Source organism: Camelus ferus, chromosome 30 (assembly GCF_009834535.1).
Source record: "Camelus ferus isolate YT-003-E chromosome 30, BCGSAC_Cfer_1.0, whole genome shotgun sequence".
Taxonomy (NCBI): Eukaryota; Metazoa; Chordata; class Mammalia; order Artiodactyla; family Camelidae; genus Camelus; species Camelus ferus.
This window is the reverse complement of record NC_045725.1, coordinates 7436830-7448843: the sequence shown is the minus strand read 5'-3', so window position 1 is coordinate 7448843 and position 12014 is coordinate 7436830. Positions and strand designations below refer to the sequence as shown.

The window sequence follows — 12014 nt, the reverse complement described above, 5'->3', positions numbered from 1 at the left end:
TTTTGGACACACTTGTAAAACAATTACCATCATTTGGGATAAGAGCAATGTGTTCATTCACATTTTTTATCGTAATAACCACAGGAGATATATAGATGATTATTAACTTCTACATGAAAGTGAGAAAAATATTTACGTATGAAATTTTTGTAATACCATTAAGAATTTTTAAGACTGCCTGGCTGTTGCAAAATCAAGGATCCAAAATAACCATCTAGAGTTTTAATTGTGAAGTTTATAAGTATTGCCTACCAGGGCATAAGTAAGCTCTTTATAAATATGTGTCTCTTTCATTCTTATCATTCAGTTTGTCATAATATATACTGATGCAGACATAAATGCACTCACTGTCCTTTTTAAATTTGCTTGCATTGCTTTCAATTCGTGCTCAGTCTGAGACACAGTGTTTTGGCCTCCTTTTTTTAAAAGTTAATTTGGACTGTATTAAAATTTGCAACTTTTACTATGTGAAAGACACTGCTAAGATGATTAAAACAAGCCAAAAACTAGGAGGAAATATTTGCAAAAACATAATATCTGATAAAAGATGGGTATCCAAAATATAAAAAAAAATTTCTATTTAGAACTTTTTTATTAGACTTCATCTTTTTCATATGCTTGTTTGAGATCTTTATATCTTCTTTGGTGAGATGTCTGTTATCCATAATCTTGGACCCATTTTTAATTGGGTTGTTTTCTTACTGTTGAATTTAAATAAATTTAAATAATTCTTGGTATATTTTAGGGTGCAGTTCTTTATCAGACATATTTTGCAAATATTTTTTTCTCAGTATGTGTCTTGTCTTCTCACTCTCCTGACATTGTCTATTCGGAGCAGAGGTTTTTAATTTTGATGACGTCTAACTTATCAATTATTTCTTTGGTGATGCATCTCAAAGTCATCATCAAACCCAAGGTCATCTTGATTTTCTCTTAGGCTACCTGCATTCTACGAGCTTTATAGTTTGTGCTTTACATCCAGGTCTGTGATTCATTCTGAGCTGATTTCTGTTAAGGATGTAGTGTCTGCGTCTAGATTATTTATTTATTTATTATTTTCATGTGGATCCCTCTTCCTGTACTAAAGTTTCGCACACATTTTGTTTCAAATTAGTTCTGGGACTCTTCACTAATTAAAGCAACTAAAATACATGTGACATTGTCTATTATTAAAACCATTCATTGCTCTGTTGACTACTGGTAAGAAGGAGTGAGCTATCACTGAGCTGCCATTAACTCTGGACGAGAGGGAAGTAGACGTTGACTTCGGAAGGGATTTCTCCAGTTCTTACTTTTTGATTCCAAGACATGGTTAGAGGAAGAGTGTTAAAAGATCTAGGGGTGGGGGGTGATATCAATAATATACACATTGCATTTAGGTTTCAGTTGCCAGACTTTTCAATGTGAGTCAGAATCACCTCTCCTCCGAATTAATTTGCTAGTTGAGACGAAGCAAGGGTCAACCCCCGCCCCCAAATATATCACAACAAAATAAAAACATAAACAAAACCTTTGGTAGAGTGTAGTACAATGGATCCAGAATGTGGAGGTTGCTATTGCAAATGAATATGTTATACATCACTGGCTCTCTGCTAGCCTGGTGTTGGGGGAGTGAACTCAGGATTGGGATCAGAGACGAATTCTAGGTGAACCATGCCTTGGACTGTTTGCCCACCTTGAGAATTATTTCTACTCTCAGAACCACACTTTCCTCATGTGTAGCACAAACAAACTTACAGGAGTATTGTAAAGATAGGAAAAACCTATATAGCTCTTTACCAGGAATATATTAGGTCCTCTGCAAAAGGATACTCATCTCTCATTGCAAGGAAATAACAAGCTTCCTGCCTTTTTACCTCTTACTTCCAAAATCGCAGTGCTTGTCATGGGGTTTTATTATGACTGACTTGTCTGAAATGAAAATTGTAAATATTTGCAAATCTGTTCCTGGAACATCCACCTTGATCTTAGGTGACTTTTTGCTGGCCTGCAGAATGCCACATAGTGCATCTTGTTGGCGTTTTTCTCAGTTGACAAGGTCCATTTACAAAATGATTGTTATCTTGGTAAAACATGATGAAAAATAATACACTGTTTCCTCCTGTCATTATTTGAATTGGCCGTTGATGCGTTTTGTTCTTTAGAAAAAAACCCTTATGACAAGAAATATTTGTGTTGAGTTTGAAAGTTTAATAACTTCCCCCTACTAAATAATTCCTACCTCAAAACACCGTAGGCTGTAGAAAATATTTTTCGTATCTTATAAATGAAAAATGGAGTCTCCCGGGATAAAAAGAATTGGTACTCAACTCTAGGTCATTTTACTGAAAATCCTCTCTTTACCTCCCTTGTGTTCACCTATCACAAGATGCAATGCAGCTATGAAAACAGCAAAAGAGAGTTAAGAGTAAATGTACCGAGAAATTCTATTGATGTTCAGTAATGGTGAGTTAAATCTCTGGCTCTTCTAGGCTGCTATCTTAATGTCACTTTGTGCCTAATTTAATTGAAATACAGAGAAGCTTTTTCCCAGAGACTATTGCTAGGTACTTACTCCTTCCTCCAAGGGTCCTTACAAAACATTTACATAGAACGTGTCAGGTGACACCGTTCCGGTTTTGTAAAACTTACTTTCTAGATAATATACACTCATTGCAACCTGTCATTGACATCCTTTGAGCAGTGTCAAGCAGTGACAATCGATGAAGACTGAGCTGGCCGATGAGTATGTTTAGAAATGGCCCAGTCATTATGCTGCATGCCTTAAACTTATAAAGTGCTGTATGTCAGCTCTGTCTCCATAAACTGGAAGGAAGGAAGTAAATAAATGCATAAATATACAAGTAAAAGAAATGACCCAATATTTATCCTTAGGAATAATTACGACATATTTCACAAGGAACTCAAACAATTCTTATATGCGCTTTTAAGAACTGTTTGAGAACCAGTGTCTACTTGTTTAACTTGCTTTCATACTTCACTCTCCCCAACTCCTAACACCTCATGATCGAGCTCTTGGCTCTTACATTCAAAACTACGTCCTGCTTCTCTTTACTGAGACATTCTTGCCTTGATTCTAACCCCTGCCTTCTTAAGCTTCAGGTTTCAGCTTAAACATCGTTTCTTCCAATAACCTCCTCTGATTGCCTGATGCACTGCAAGTCTTTCCCATAGCACCCGGCAGCTTTTCTCCTTTATGAGTTGCTGCCCAATTTATACTTATGTTTATTTTTATTTTGACAACAGTATATTCAGTGTCTGAAAGATACTCAATAACTACTCTTTAAATAGCTGAATAGTAGGACATGTATATATTTTTCTCAATGTTTAATATGCATAAAATTGGAGGTCATTAAATCAATAAATATTTTAGTGTTTGCTTGGTTAGAATATACTTTTACATTAAAAATTTTTAGAAAATATTTTTCAATACTGCCTGTATTGCATGCAATTCATTTAAGACTAGTACCCAGTATTAGTTAAAATTCACAGTATATTAGAGTTAAAATTAAAATGTTTTAGGATTTTTTCCTTGAGCATTGGAAGCAAATCAATGGAATTCTATTTCAGTTTGATACAATCATTATTAGAATTGCTTACAGTAAACTCTGATAGCTTAAAATACTACCTGATCTTTCTTTCATCATTTTAACTTGCAGTTAATTGAATGGCTTTTAAGGTGGTACATTTTCATATGATTCTTGGAAAAGAATAATCTGACAGAAAATAATTTTATAAAATGAAAACAAAACCAAAACTGCTTATATTTATGATCCAATTTTCACAGAACCTTTACCTTTTTAATGTGTGTTATATACCTTAATTTATCAGGTAATTGGTATGGCAACAAAAATCTTCAAATAGTAAATAATCACACATCATTATTTAAGCTTTGCTGTTATGCTGTTAAAAGAATTCTTTCTTCAATTATTTTTTTTTTAAGATTTAGAATTTATTCATTCAAACCATCTATTACATATTTAAAATCTTATTTCTACCTGTTATCTGTTATTAGGTATAAAATTGACTTCAGCAATTTCTTTTAAATGCCTACAGTTTTATAAAGACTTGACACAGCATCATATTTGTCCTTGACCAAAAATACATTTATTCTCCTAAAATTAATTTTTCATCTCAAAGTTGATGACTTTTTATTCCAGCTTTATTATTTTCATTCTGATAAGTGATGTGCTGTTAGTCAAAAAGTTTAAGCATTAATCTTAATAATTAAAGTAATGTCATGTTCTAAATTGGATTGTGAAATACTGTTTTCACCTCACATCCCAAATAGGCACCCCAAATGTCAAAACCACATCATCTAAAATTTGATCCCTTAGTTTATTATATTTAATTGATAAACAAGGTCTAGTGCCAAGAATGTAATTTTAGTTTCTTGTTTTTTAGAAGCTGGAGCCTCTCTTAGATTTGGGAACAGAACATTTTCTACAATAATAGCACAATTACATCCGTATGAAAAAGCAGTTTTTAGAATTTTTAAAATCAAAATTCATTTCCAATGATATTATTGAAGTCTAACATTTTCTTAATGCTGACTTCTCTTTTAGAACTTAAAATGTCAATAAAAATACTTTATAACAGTATAATACTATTCAATACTTTGAATAGTACTTTAAACTAAATTAGCCATTAGGTTTTAAAACCAACTAATGTAAAAATAAGTAATTTCCAATTTTTATCTGTAACAAATAGTTTTACATAACTATCATGTTATGTAGTTTAGGAAGCATTTTAAATGATTGATCTTACTCAGTTCTTACAATAACTTGAATTTGGTGGGTTTGGTGTTCTCATTCTAATTTTATTCAGAAAACTGAGGAACAGAAGGTGTATGTCTTGTCTAGAATCAACCAATAGTAAGTGACAGAACCAGAACTAGGTTCCACTAGTTTTTCTCTTGTGAAGAGTGGCTTCATTGGAGAGATTAATGCCACAAGTTACCTGGACATTTGGGTATACATATGCCAAAGGGGATAAACGTATATTTTTCCTTAAATTATATCACCACGGTGTTTCTTCTCTAAGTAGTACATTGCTATACAAAATGCTTTCCCATCAATTTAATTAATTTTACTTCTCACAGATCCTATCAGGTAAGAGAGTAAATTGTCCACATGAGGGAGGTGAAGTTACCTCCCTGAGCTTACCCAAAGAATCAATAGTGAAGTTAGGACTAGAATTCAGAGCTCAGGATGAGCAGTTAGAGCTATTAATCACGTCTACTTACAGCATCCAGAGCAAGGGGAAGATGGGAACAGGCAAATATAGTTCAACCTCACTTTAATAATAAGTGAACATTAAAACGTAACAACACTGCAGAAAATAAACGCATTTGTTATTGCCTCTTAAAAATCTAAATACAAAAAATGTTAACATAATAAAAATTGACCCAGGGAGATATTGAAATGACCCCAAATCTATTAAATCAAAACTTCTAGAGGCAAGTTCTGGTCATTACAAACATCTCTCTAAGAGAGTCTCATATGCAGCCTTGGCTGGGAACGCTGGAAGGAATGGAGAGGCGAGCGAGTCTTCTGTAAGGGGCCATATCTTAGGCTTTGCCAGTCGCACAGTCTCTGTCCCAACAGCTCAACTCTGCTGACATGGCGTGAAAACCGTCACAAGACATCTGTGAACAAATGAGCATGGCTGTATTCCAATTCCACTTTATTTGTGGCACGGAATTTTGAATTTTATATAATGTTAATTGTCTGAAATAGGATTCTTTTGATTTTTTTATTCAGTCATTAGTGTGGGACCTACTAAAATCGATGGTCAGATTTGGTTCACTGGCCATGGTTTGCCAACCTCTATTCCCTGAAAATCAAATTGGCCATTCGCTCAGGTGAGTTTGACTATATTGTATAGTACTTTAATCACAGCGTATATGATATTTTATGACATTCACTTGTCTTTATTTGCAGAGACTAGCATAGTGCCTGGAAGTTGAAAGGTACAGTAAATAAGTGAATAAATGAGTAAATGAATACATGAACTATATCCATCCAACCAAAATTGCCCAAGAAATGATTTTGTGCCTTCTCAACTGAGACATGTTCATCAATTGAGTGCAGATTGTTGGCAAAATACCATCAGTTTTTCACTTAACGTATTTACTTGACAAATTTGGGCTGTTTGGTTCTAGAGATAGTCAAATGAACCAGGAAGACAGGTGTGTATTTATCCAGGGCATGGTCTGGTCTTAGGGCTTTTGTATTGTTCTCAACTTTTCAGATAAATAGAATTTCTTTTTAAAAATTGTATAAATGGACATATCCATGAACCTTTCTTAGTGGAGGCCTGTTTGCTGGGTGCCTGGCCTTTGGGCGACTACAAATGCTACACACTGCTTTTCTGTGTTTCCTGTGTTTAGCTGGGGAGATTGCAGGCTGCAAATACATCGGAGTCGGACAAGAGGGAAACACTCGAAGCAGAAAGACGAGGACTGGAGAGAGAAAACAGAAGGCTAAAGGTCCAGGTGAAAGAAATGGAAGAGCTCCTGGACAGAAAAAATAGATTAAGCGCAAACTCTCAAGGTCCTGATTTCAAGACATCACAAATTGAACTGCAGGAGAAAAACAAGGTATGAGTGTATTGCGGGCGGGCGCTCCTGGGAGCAAACGTTGCCACTTCCTGTGCGTTCCCTCCGTGGCGTCTCCTGGGTGCTGCCTTCGCTTCTGCGCCCCTCACATCTGAGTACCTCCTGTTGTGCTGTCTAATATCTGACAGCCTAATCTTTCCCACTGTAGTAAAGAGACATAAAAAACGCTGTTCATGCATAGGAGAGTGTGATGAATTTTGTATGAAACTGTTAGAATATGACAATCTGATGGTTTCAAGCTTTTCCAGAACACGAAGGGATGGACTTTTGTGTTTTTGGTTTCCTGTTACAGTTTTGTCTTTGTGTTTTCTAAGCCATTGATCTTATTTACTTTCTTTCTTTCTTTTTTTTTTTTAGAAAGGCATTAAGTTTTAATGCACATATTTATTTAATTACAGTTATGACCAATTCTATGATGAAAAATAGAGTGTTCTTTGATAGGAGGTAGAGGGGAGATCTGAGTCTGGGTGTGGAGTGGGTTTCAGGGAAGGCTTTCCAGAGAAAGTGACAATTGATCTTATTTTCGATAAGTCTGTCTTTCCATTAGTTTGGGCAACGAGACAATAAGCATTTGTCAGCCACTATGGTTATCTGCGTAAACATTTAAATGTAGCTGGTTTTACTCCTCTTTGGTTTCTTTTCAGCCTCAGAAAAATTATTTTTGAGGCAATTAAGCACATTGTGTTACAAATAGCTTTTATAGGCTACGGCAATAAATGTTAAAACTAGAATTAAATGCAAATTTTGACTTCGGGAAATTTAGGTTGTTTTGGAATTGTTTATCCTGAAGTCAATAGACATAAATTACTGTTATCAATGGGATTTTTTTTTTGATAAATGGCTTTTAGATTTTTAAAATATTCTCTTAGTTGCAGTTATAATTTATGTGTGTGTCAGTATACTGCAAAACATATTCATCTTATTTCCATTTCTTCCATTAAACTATCTGTAGTATCTTAATGCACAATTCTATTTTTTCACTCAATTCTTTTAACAGTAAGTTAAAAATATGTCTGAAAAGTTCGTATTTTTGAGTCAGATAAGTAGTTAATACTCATATGAGCTCTAAAAGCTAAATAGGCAGAAAAATTGAATTCCGTATCACTCTTCCCTATTCTTTGTGATTCTAGGGATTTATTGCCAATGCAAGATTAAATTGCATTAGTGTTTCATGACTTGGCAATGCAAATATCTAAAGTTAAATGTTATAGTGAGTGATCATAATTTTCTATTATATGGATTCATAAACCATCCATAATGGCTTCTAGTTCTGACATATACACAAATAATAAATGTATAGAGAATTTTTTGCAGATTGCTACTTGTGAAAGCACAAAACTATTTCAGTTATGGAACAAGTTGTGATCATCAAAATGTCTGTTTCTCTTTGATTCACCTTGAACAGAACAGGCATTTATTTATATTACGCTCTGTTCAGTCACTGCTCTAGCTGCTGGTGACGTGAAAGACGAATGAAGCCATCATCCCTGCCCAGCACGGGCTTCGAGTCTGTCTAGGCAGATGAACACGGAAGTTGTTATCAGTAATACGTTGCGATGATTTGCTAAGAATAAAGTGGAATGAGAACACAGATGAAAGAGTAATTTACTCTATTCCATTCTGATGACTTTCTAGTCGTATCAAACTGTTGTGGCATAAAGTATGTCAGTTAGGAGACACGAGGGCTGATTGGCGGCTGTTTGGAGCCGGCATATGTCAGCAGGCTTGTCCTGCGAACAGGGCAAGTTTTGACCTGGGCTCTTTGGGACCAGTGCAGTTCTTTTGCCTAGAACTAGACAGAACTTGAGAACTGGGGAGATTAAGGTCTGAACGATGAGTGTGCTCATCAATCGGAAGAATGTTCCTTAAGTGTACATCCTTTTAATGGCAGGGAGGAGGTGCTAGTGACCTTTTACCCTTTCATTAAGAATTCAGACCCACTACTTGAACCAAAATAATTACTACGTATCATGGAGGAGCTGCAGGTCAAAATCCTTAGTGCCACAGAGAGCCCCACAGACCAAAATATCAAGATTCAGATGTCCCCAGATGCAGACTGATCAAAGCTGCATGTAGAACATGCCAAGCTCCAGGGAATAGCGAGGATATTATTATACACAAAGCGGAATTGTACTTTTAACATTATTTCAATAAAAACTAATCTATACGTATAAAAATTATGTGCATAAGTACCACATAGGAGTAACAAGTAACAAGCATATAATTACCATTTAGAAGTACCAGATATCTGTATGCATAAAATTACTACATATGTGCCAGGCCAGAGAAGCAGGTGCTGGCAGGTAGGAGACAGAACTGTAAACACCACTCATCGTCAGCCTCCAGAAGAGATGTGAAGTGTCTTACCACGTTACTTTTAGCAAATATTTGTGGCAGACACAAGTCTATTTGCTGCTCATAGAAATCTCCACATTAGTTCATTTTGTTAATGAATTGACTGATTGTTTCTTGAGTTTGAACAATCTCCTTGTTTAATGAAATTTTTTATAAATTCCTGGGGGAGGACTTTTACACAGTGTTTTTGGCTTTAGCGTAATAGGGAATGCATTTGCAAAGAAAATGCCTTTCAATTTTAAATTGCACTATTAATTTAAAGACAAAGATTCTTCTTCACACGAGTGATTCCATCACATAAATCTCTGGTAGTTGCTTTTACAGCTTATGCTTAAGGCTGTGTGTGCATCCGTCTTCTACAATTAAAAAGAAAATAGCACTGCACCTGAATTTTTAATGGATTGATTGGCAGATTACCACTATAGAGGTAGTTTATTTTTAAACCATAAACCACTGCCATAGACTTTTCTAGAACAGCTTCAACATGTGGATCTTTTGGTTTGTTGTTGCTTTGGATAGTGGTGGCACCGTTCTGTGACGTTAATATAATCAGAACAACTGACGTCTGGTGATGAACTTCTGCGGCAGTATTCAGTCCTCATCTCAGAATGAAGCTGCATTTTAAATTGACAGCAAAGATGCTTGAGAATAGCTTTGGAAAATGAAAAGGAATCAGTGTATGGTTTAAGAGGAGAGCAATGGAGCTGCATCTGAAACTCTGACTTCACAGCCAGTAGTTAGTTATACTGGTGACATTCGATCATTAGTCTGTGCATCTCCACCCAACATTAAAAAATCCACTTATGCTCATTAATATGCAGAAACATACATGTTGGGATCAGTAATGCAATTTCATATTTTTAAAAACATCTTCAGTGCATTCAGCAAATTTGAATTCAGTTACCTGAATTGTTTGTTAAAAAATGTTCTTCTTTTTCTTTCACATGATCAATGTCACTAAAAATTTGAAGTGTATTAAAAGTTATGGTGATAGCTACCGTGGGGTGTTCATGATACACTGTGGTCTGGAAAGAAATGACAAATACATTATTTTTAGCTCACACTTTTTGAAGTTTCCACTATATGATGGCTTATTGTATATTTTAAATTAGTGAAAAAGCATCTCTACGTTTCTGATTCTTTCTGATCCTGGTGGGTCTGGGGTGAGGCCTGAGATGCTGCATTTCTGTGAAGCGTTCAGAGGATGCGGACACTGCTGTTCCACAGACCACACTTGTGAGGAGCGAGGACCCGGTCTGCGGCAGTTACTCATGCTTTCTCTGCACCCTTGTAGCCAGTCACCCTCTTAGGATTCAATTCTACTACCAGAGTTATTTTTCCTCCTTGCTTACTTTTCTCTACTTGCTCTCAGTATATAGTCCCTGAACTTCTTGTTCGCTTTCTCCTACCACAGGACCTTTGCATAGAATTCTCACTCTAGGGAGAAACACCCTCATTTCCTATGTAGATTTATTCCATCACCAGATTTCTCTGAGATCATCAAGCTTACACACCTGTCAGTTAAGCCAACAGTGAACTTAGGGATATGTGTAGGCATATCCATTTAGGCAACACTGCAACTGTGCAGAGATGGGAAATTCAAAGGGCAGCACATCTTCCTGGTCTCTCTCAGTCTTAAAACATCATATTGGCCAGTGCTTTGAGCCACTTTCTCCCTTTGACAACCTCTAGATAGATTCAGGCCCTTTTCCTAAATACAAAATAAATAGTTATATTAAATAACTGTGTTCAGCTGAACAGGATACATCTGAAGTGCAGCTGGCACCATGTTTCATGGGGCAGCATACAGTGTTTCTGACCCCAGCGCTCTCCGACAGCTGCAGCCTGTGTACCTGTGTGAAGACTTGCTCTGGGTTCAGGTTCCAGCAGCCCTCCTTGTTCGAGTTGCTACAATCTGCCCCCCCACAACCCTCACCACCTCCCATTTGCTTTCTTAAGTCATTATAATTCTTCAGGTATTAACTATGTTCTGCTTCCTCTGGAAAGCCTTTTCTGATCTTCCTGACTAGATCAGATCTCTCTTGCAGTTTTTGTAATTGTTTTATTTAATAGTAAGATGAAATGAGTGAATTTAAAAAAGAAAGAATGAAGGAATTTGTAATATGTACATTAGGTTGTCTGTTTGAAACATAGTCCTGGAGATTTAAGGGCGGATGAGCTTTCTATAAATTTGCAGTAAGAGAAAGAAAGCTAGACTCTAGAAATCAGCATGAACAGACATCTCATATTCATTATGAGAAGTGGGACCATGCCTATGAGAGGCACAGAGGAAAGGGAGGTTTGGGAAAAGAATGTAATCTTGGGGCTAAAAAAAGAACATGTTCCCCAGGGCTTAGTGAAAAGATAAAGATAAAAATAAACAACTGTAAATACTTCCCTAATTGTAACCCCTTTCTGACCTCTCCCATTCCTCCTTTTGTTCACCTCTCTGAACTTCAGGACAGAGGATAAAGGAAGAGAACACAAATGAGAGGAAAGGAAGTGAAAAGTGGGATTTGTGCTCACCTCACCATAAAGTGATAAAACATAACAAATAACCAAGGACGGAACAAACACGTATGACCTAATACCTACCAAAATATGTCCTGATTTTGCTGTAGTGGGGAAAGTAGAATTACAATTCCCAATGATTTTTAAAAAATATGATATCTACCCTATAAATGCTGATTTGCTTTCTTCAGTGTATGGGGCAGATTCCTGTGCTTGCAAAGCCTTGATTCTGTTGATAGGCAATGCATGTATTTTTCCATTGCAAACAATTCTGTTTCAAGTGAGAGGGTTTTGGAAAAAGCAGTCAGTGGTCCACTGAGCAAAGCCCCCTGAATGCGTCAACATGGCTCTCACTGAAACACTTGGGGAGCTTGTTTTCCCAAGTCATTCTGGCATCTGATTCCCTTCATTCTGGTCACCTAGTGGGTCATTCTCAGAAAGTTAATGTGACAGAGTAGTAATTGATGTGTCTCTAGGAAAATGATGAATTAATCTGAAAGTGGAAAGGCCATCAAAGTCAATTCCTAAT

The 12014-nt window shown here is 36.1% G+C and overlaps 1 protein-coding gene across 2 annotated transcripts in view; it reads left to right on the top strand.

The window, feature by feature from the left end:
• The window catches only part of CCDC102B (coiled-coil domain containing 102B), a 186156-nt gene that overhangs the window by 74730 nt on the left and 99412 nt on the right, over window positions 1-12014 (top strand). For both annotated transcript variants that reach the window (XM_014565855.2, XM_032470648.1), the window contains exon 6: window positions 6392-6601. In XM_014565855.2, the coding sequence (XP_014421341.2) occupies window positions 6392-6601 (210 nt within the window). The remainder of the gene's footprint in view (window positions 1-6391; window positions 6602-12014) is intronic.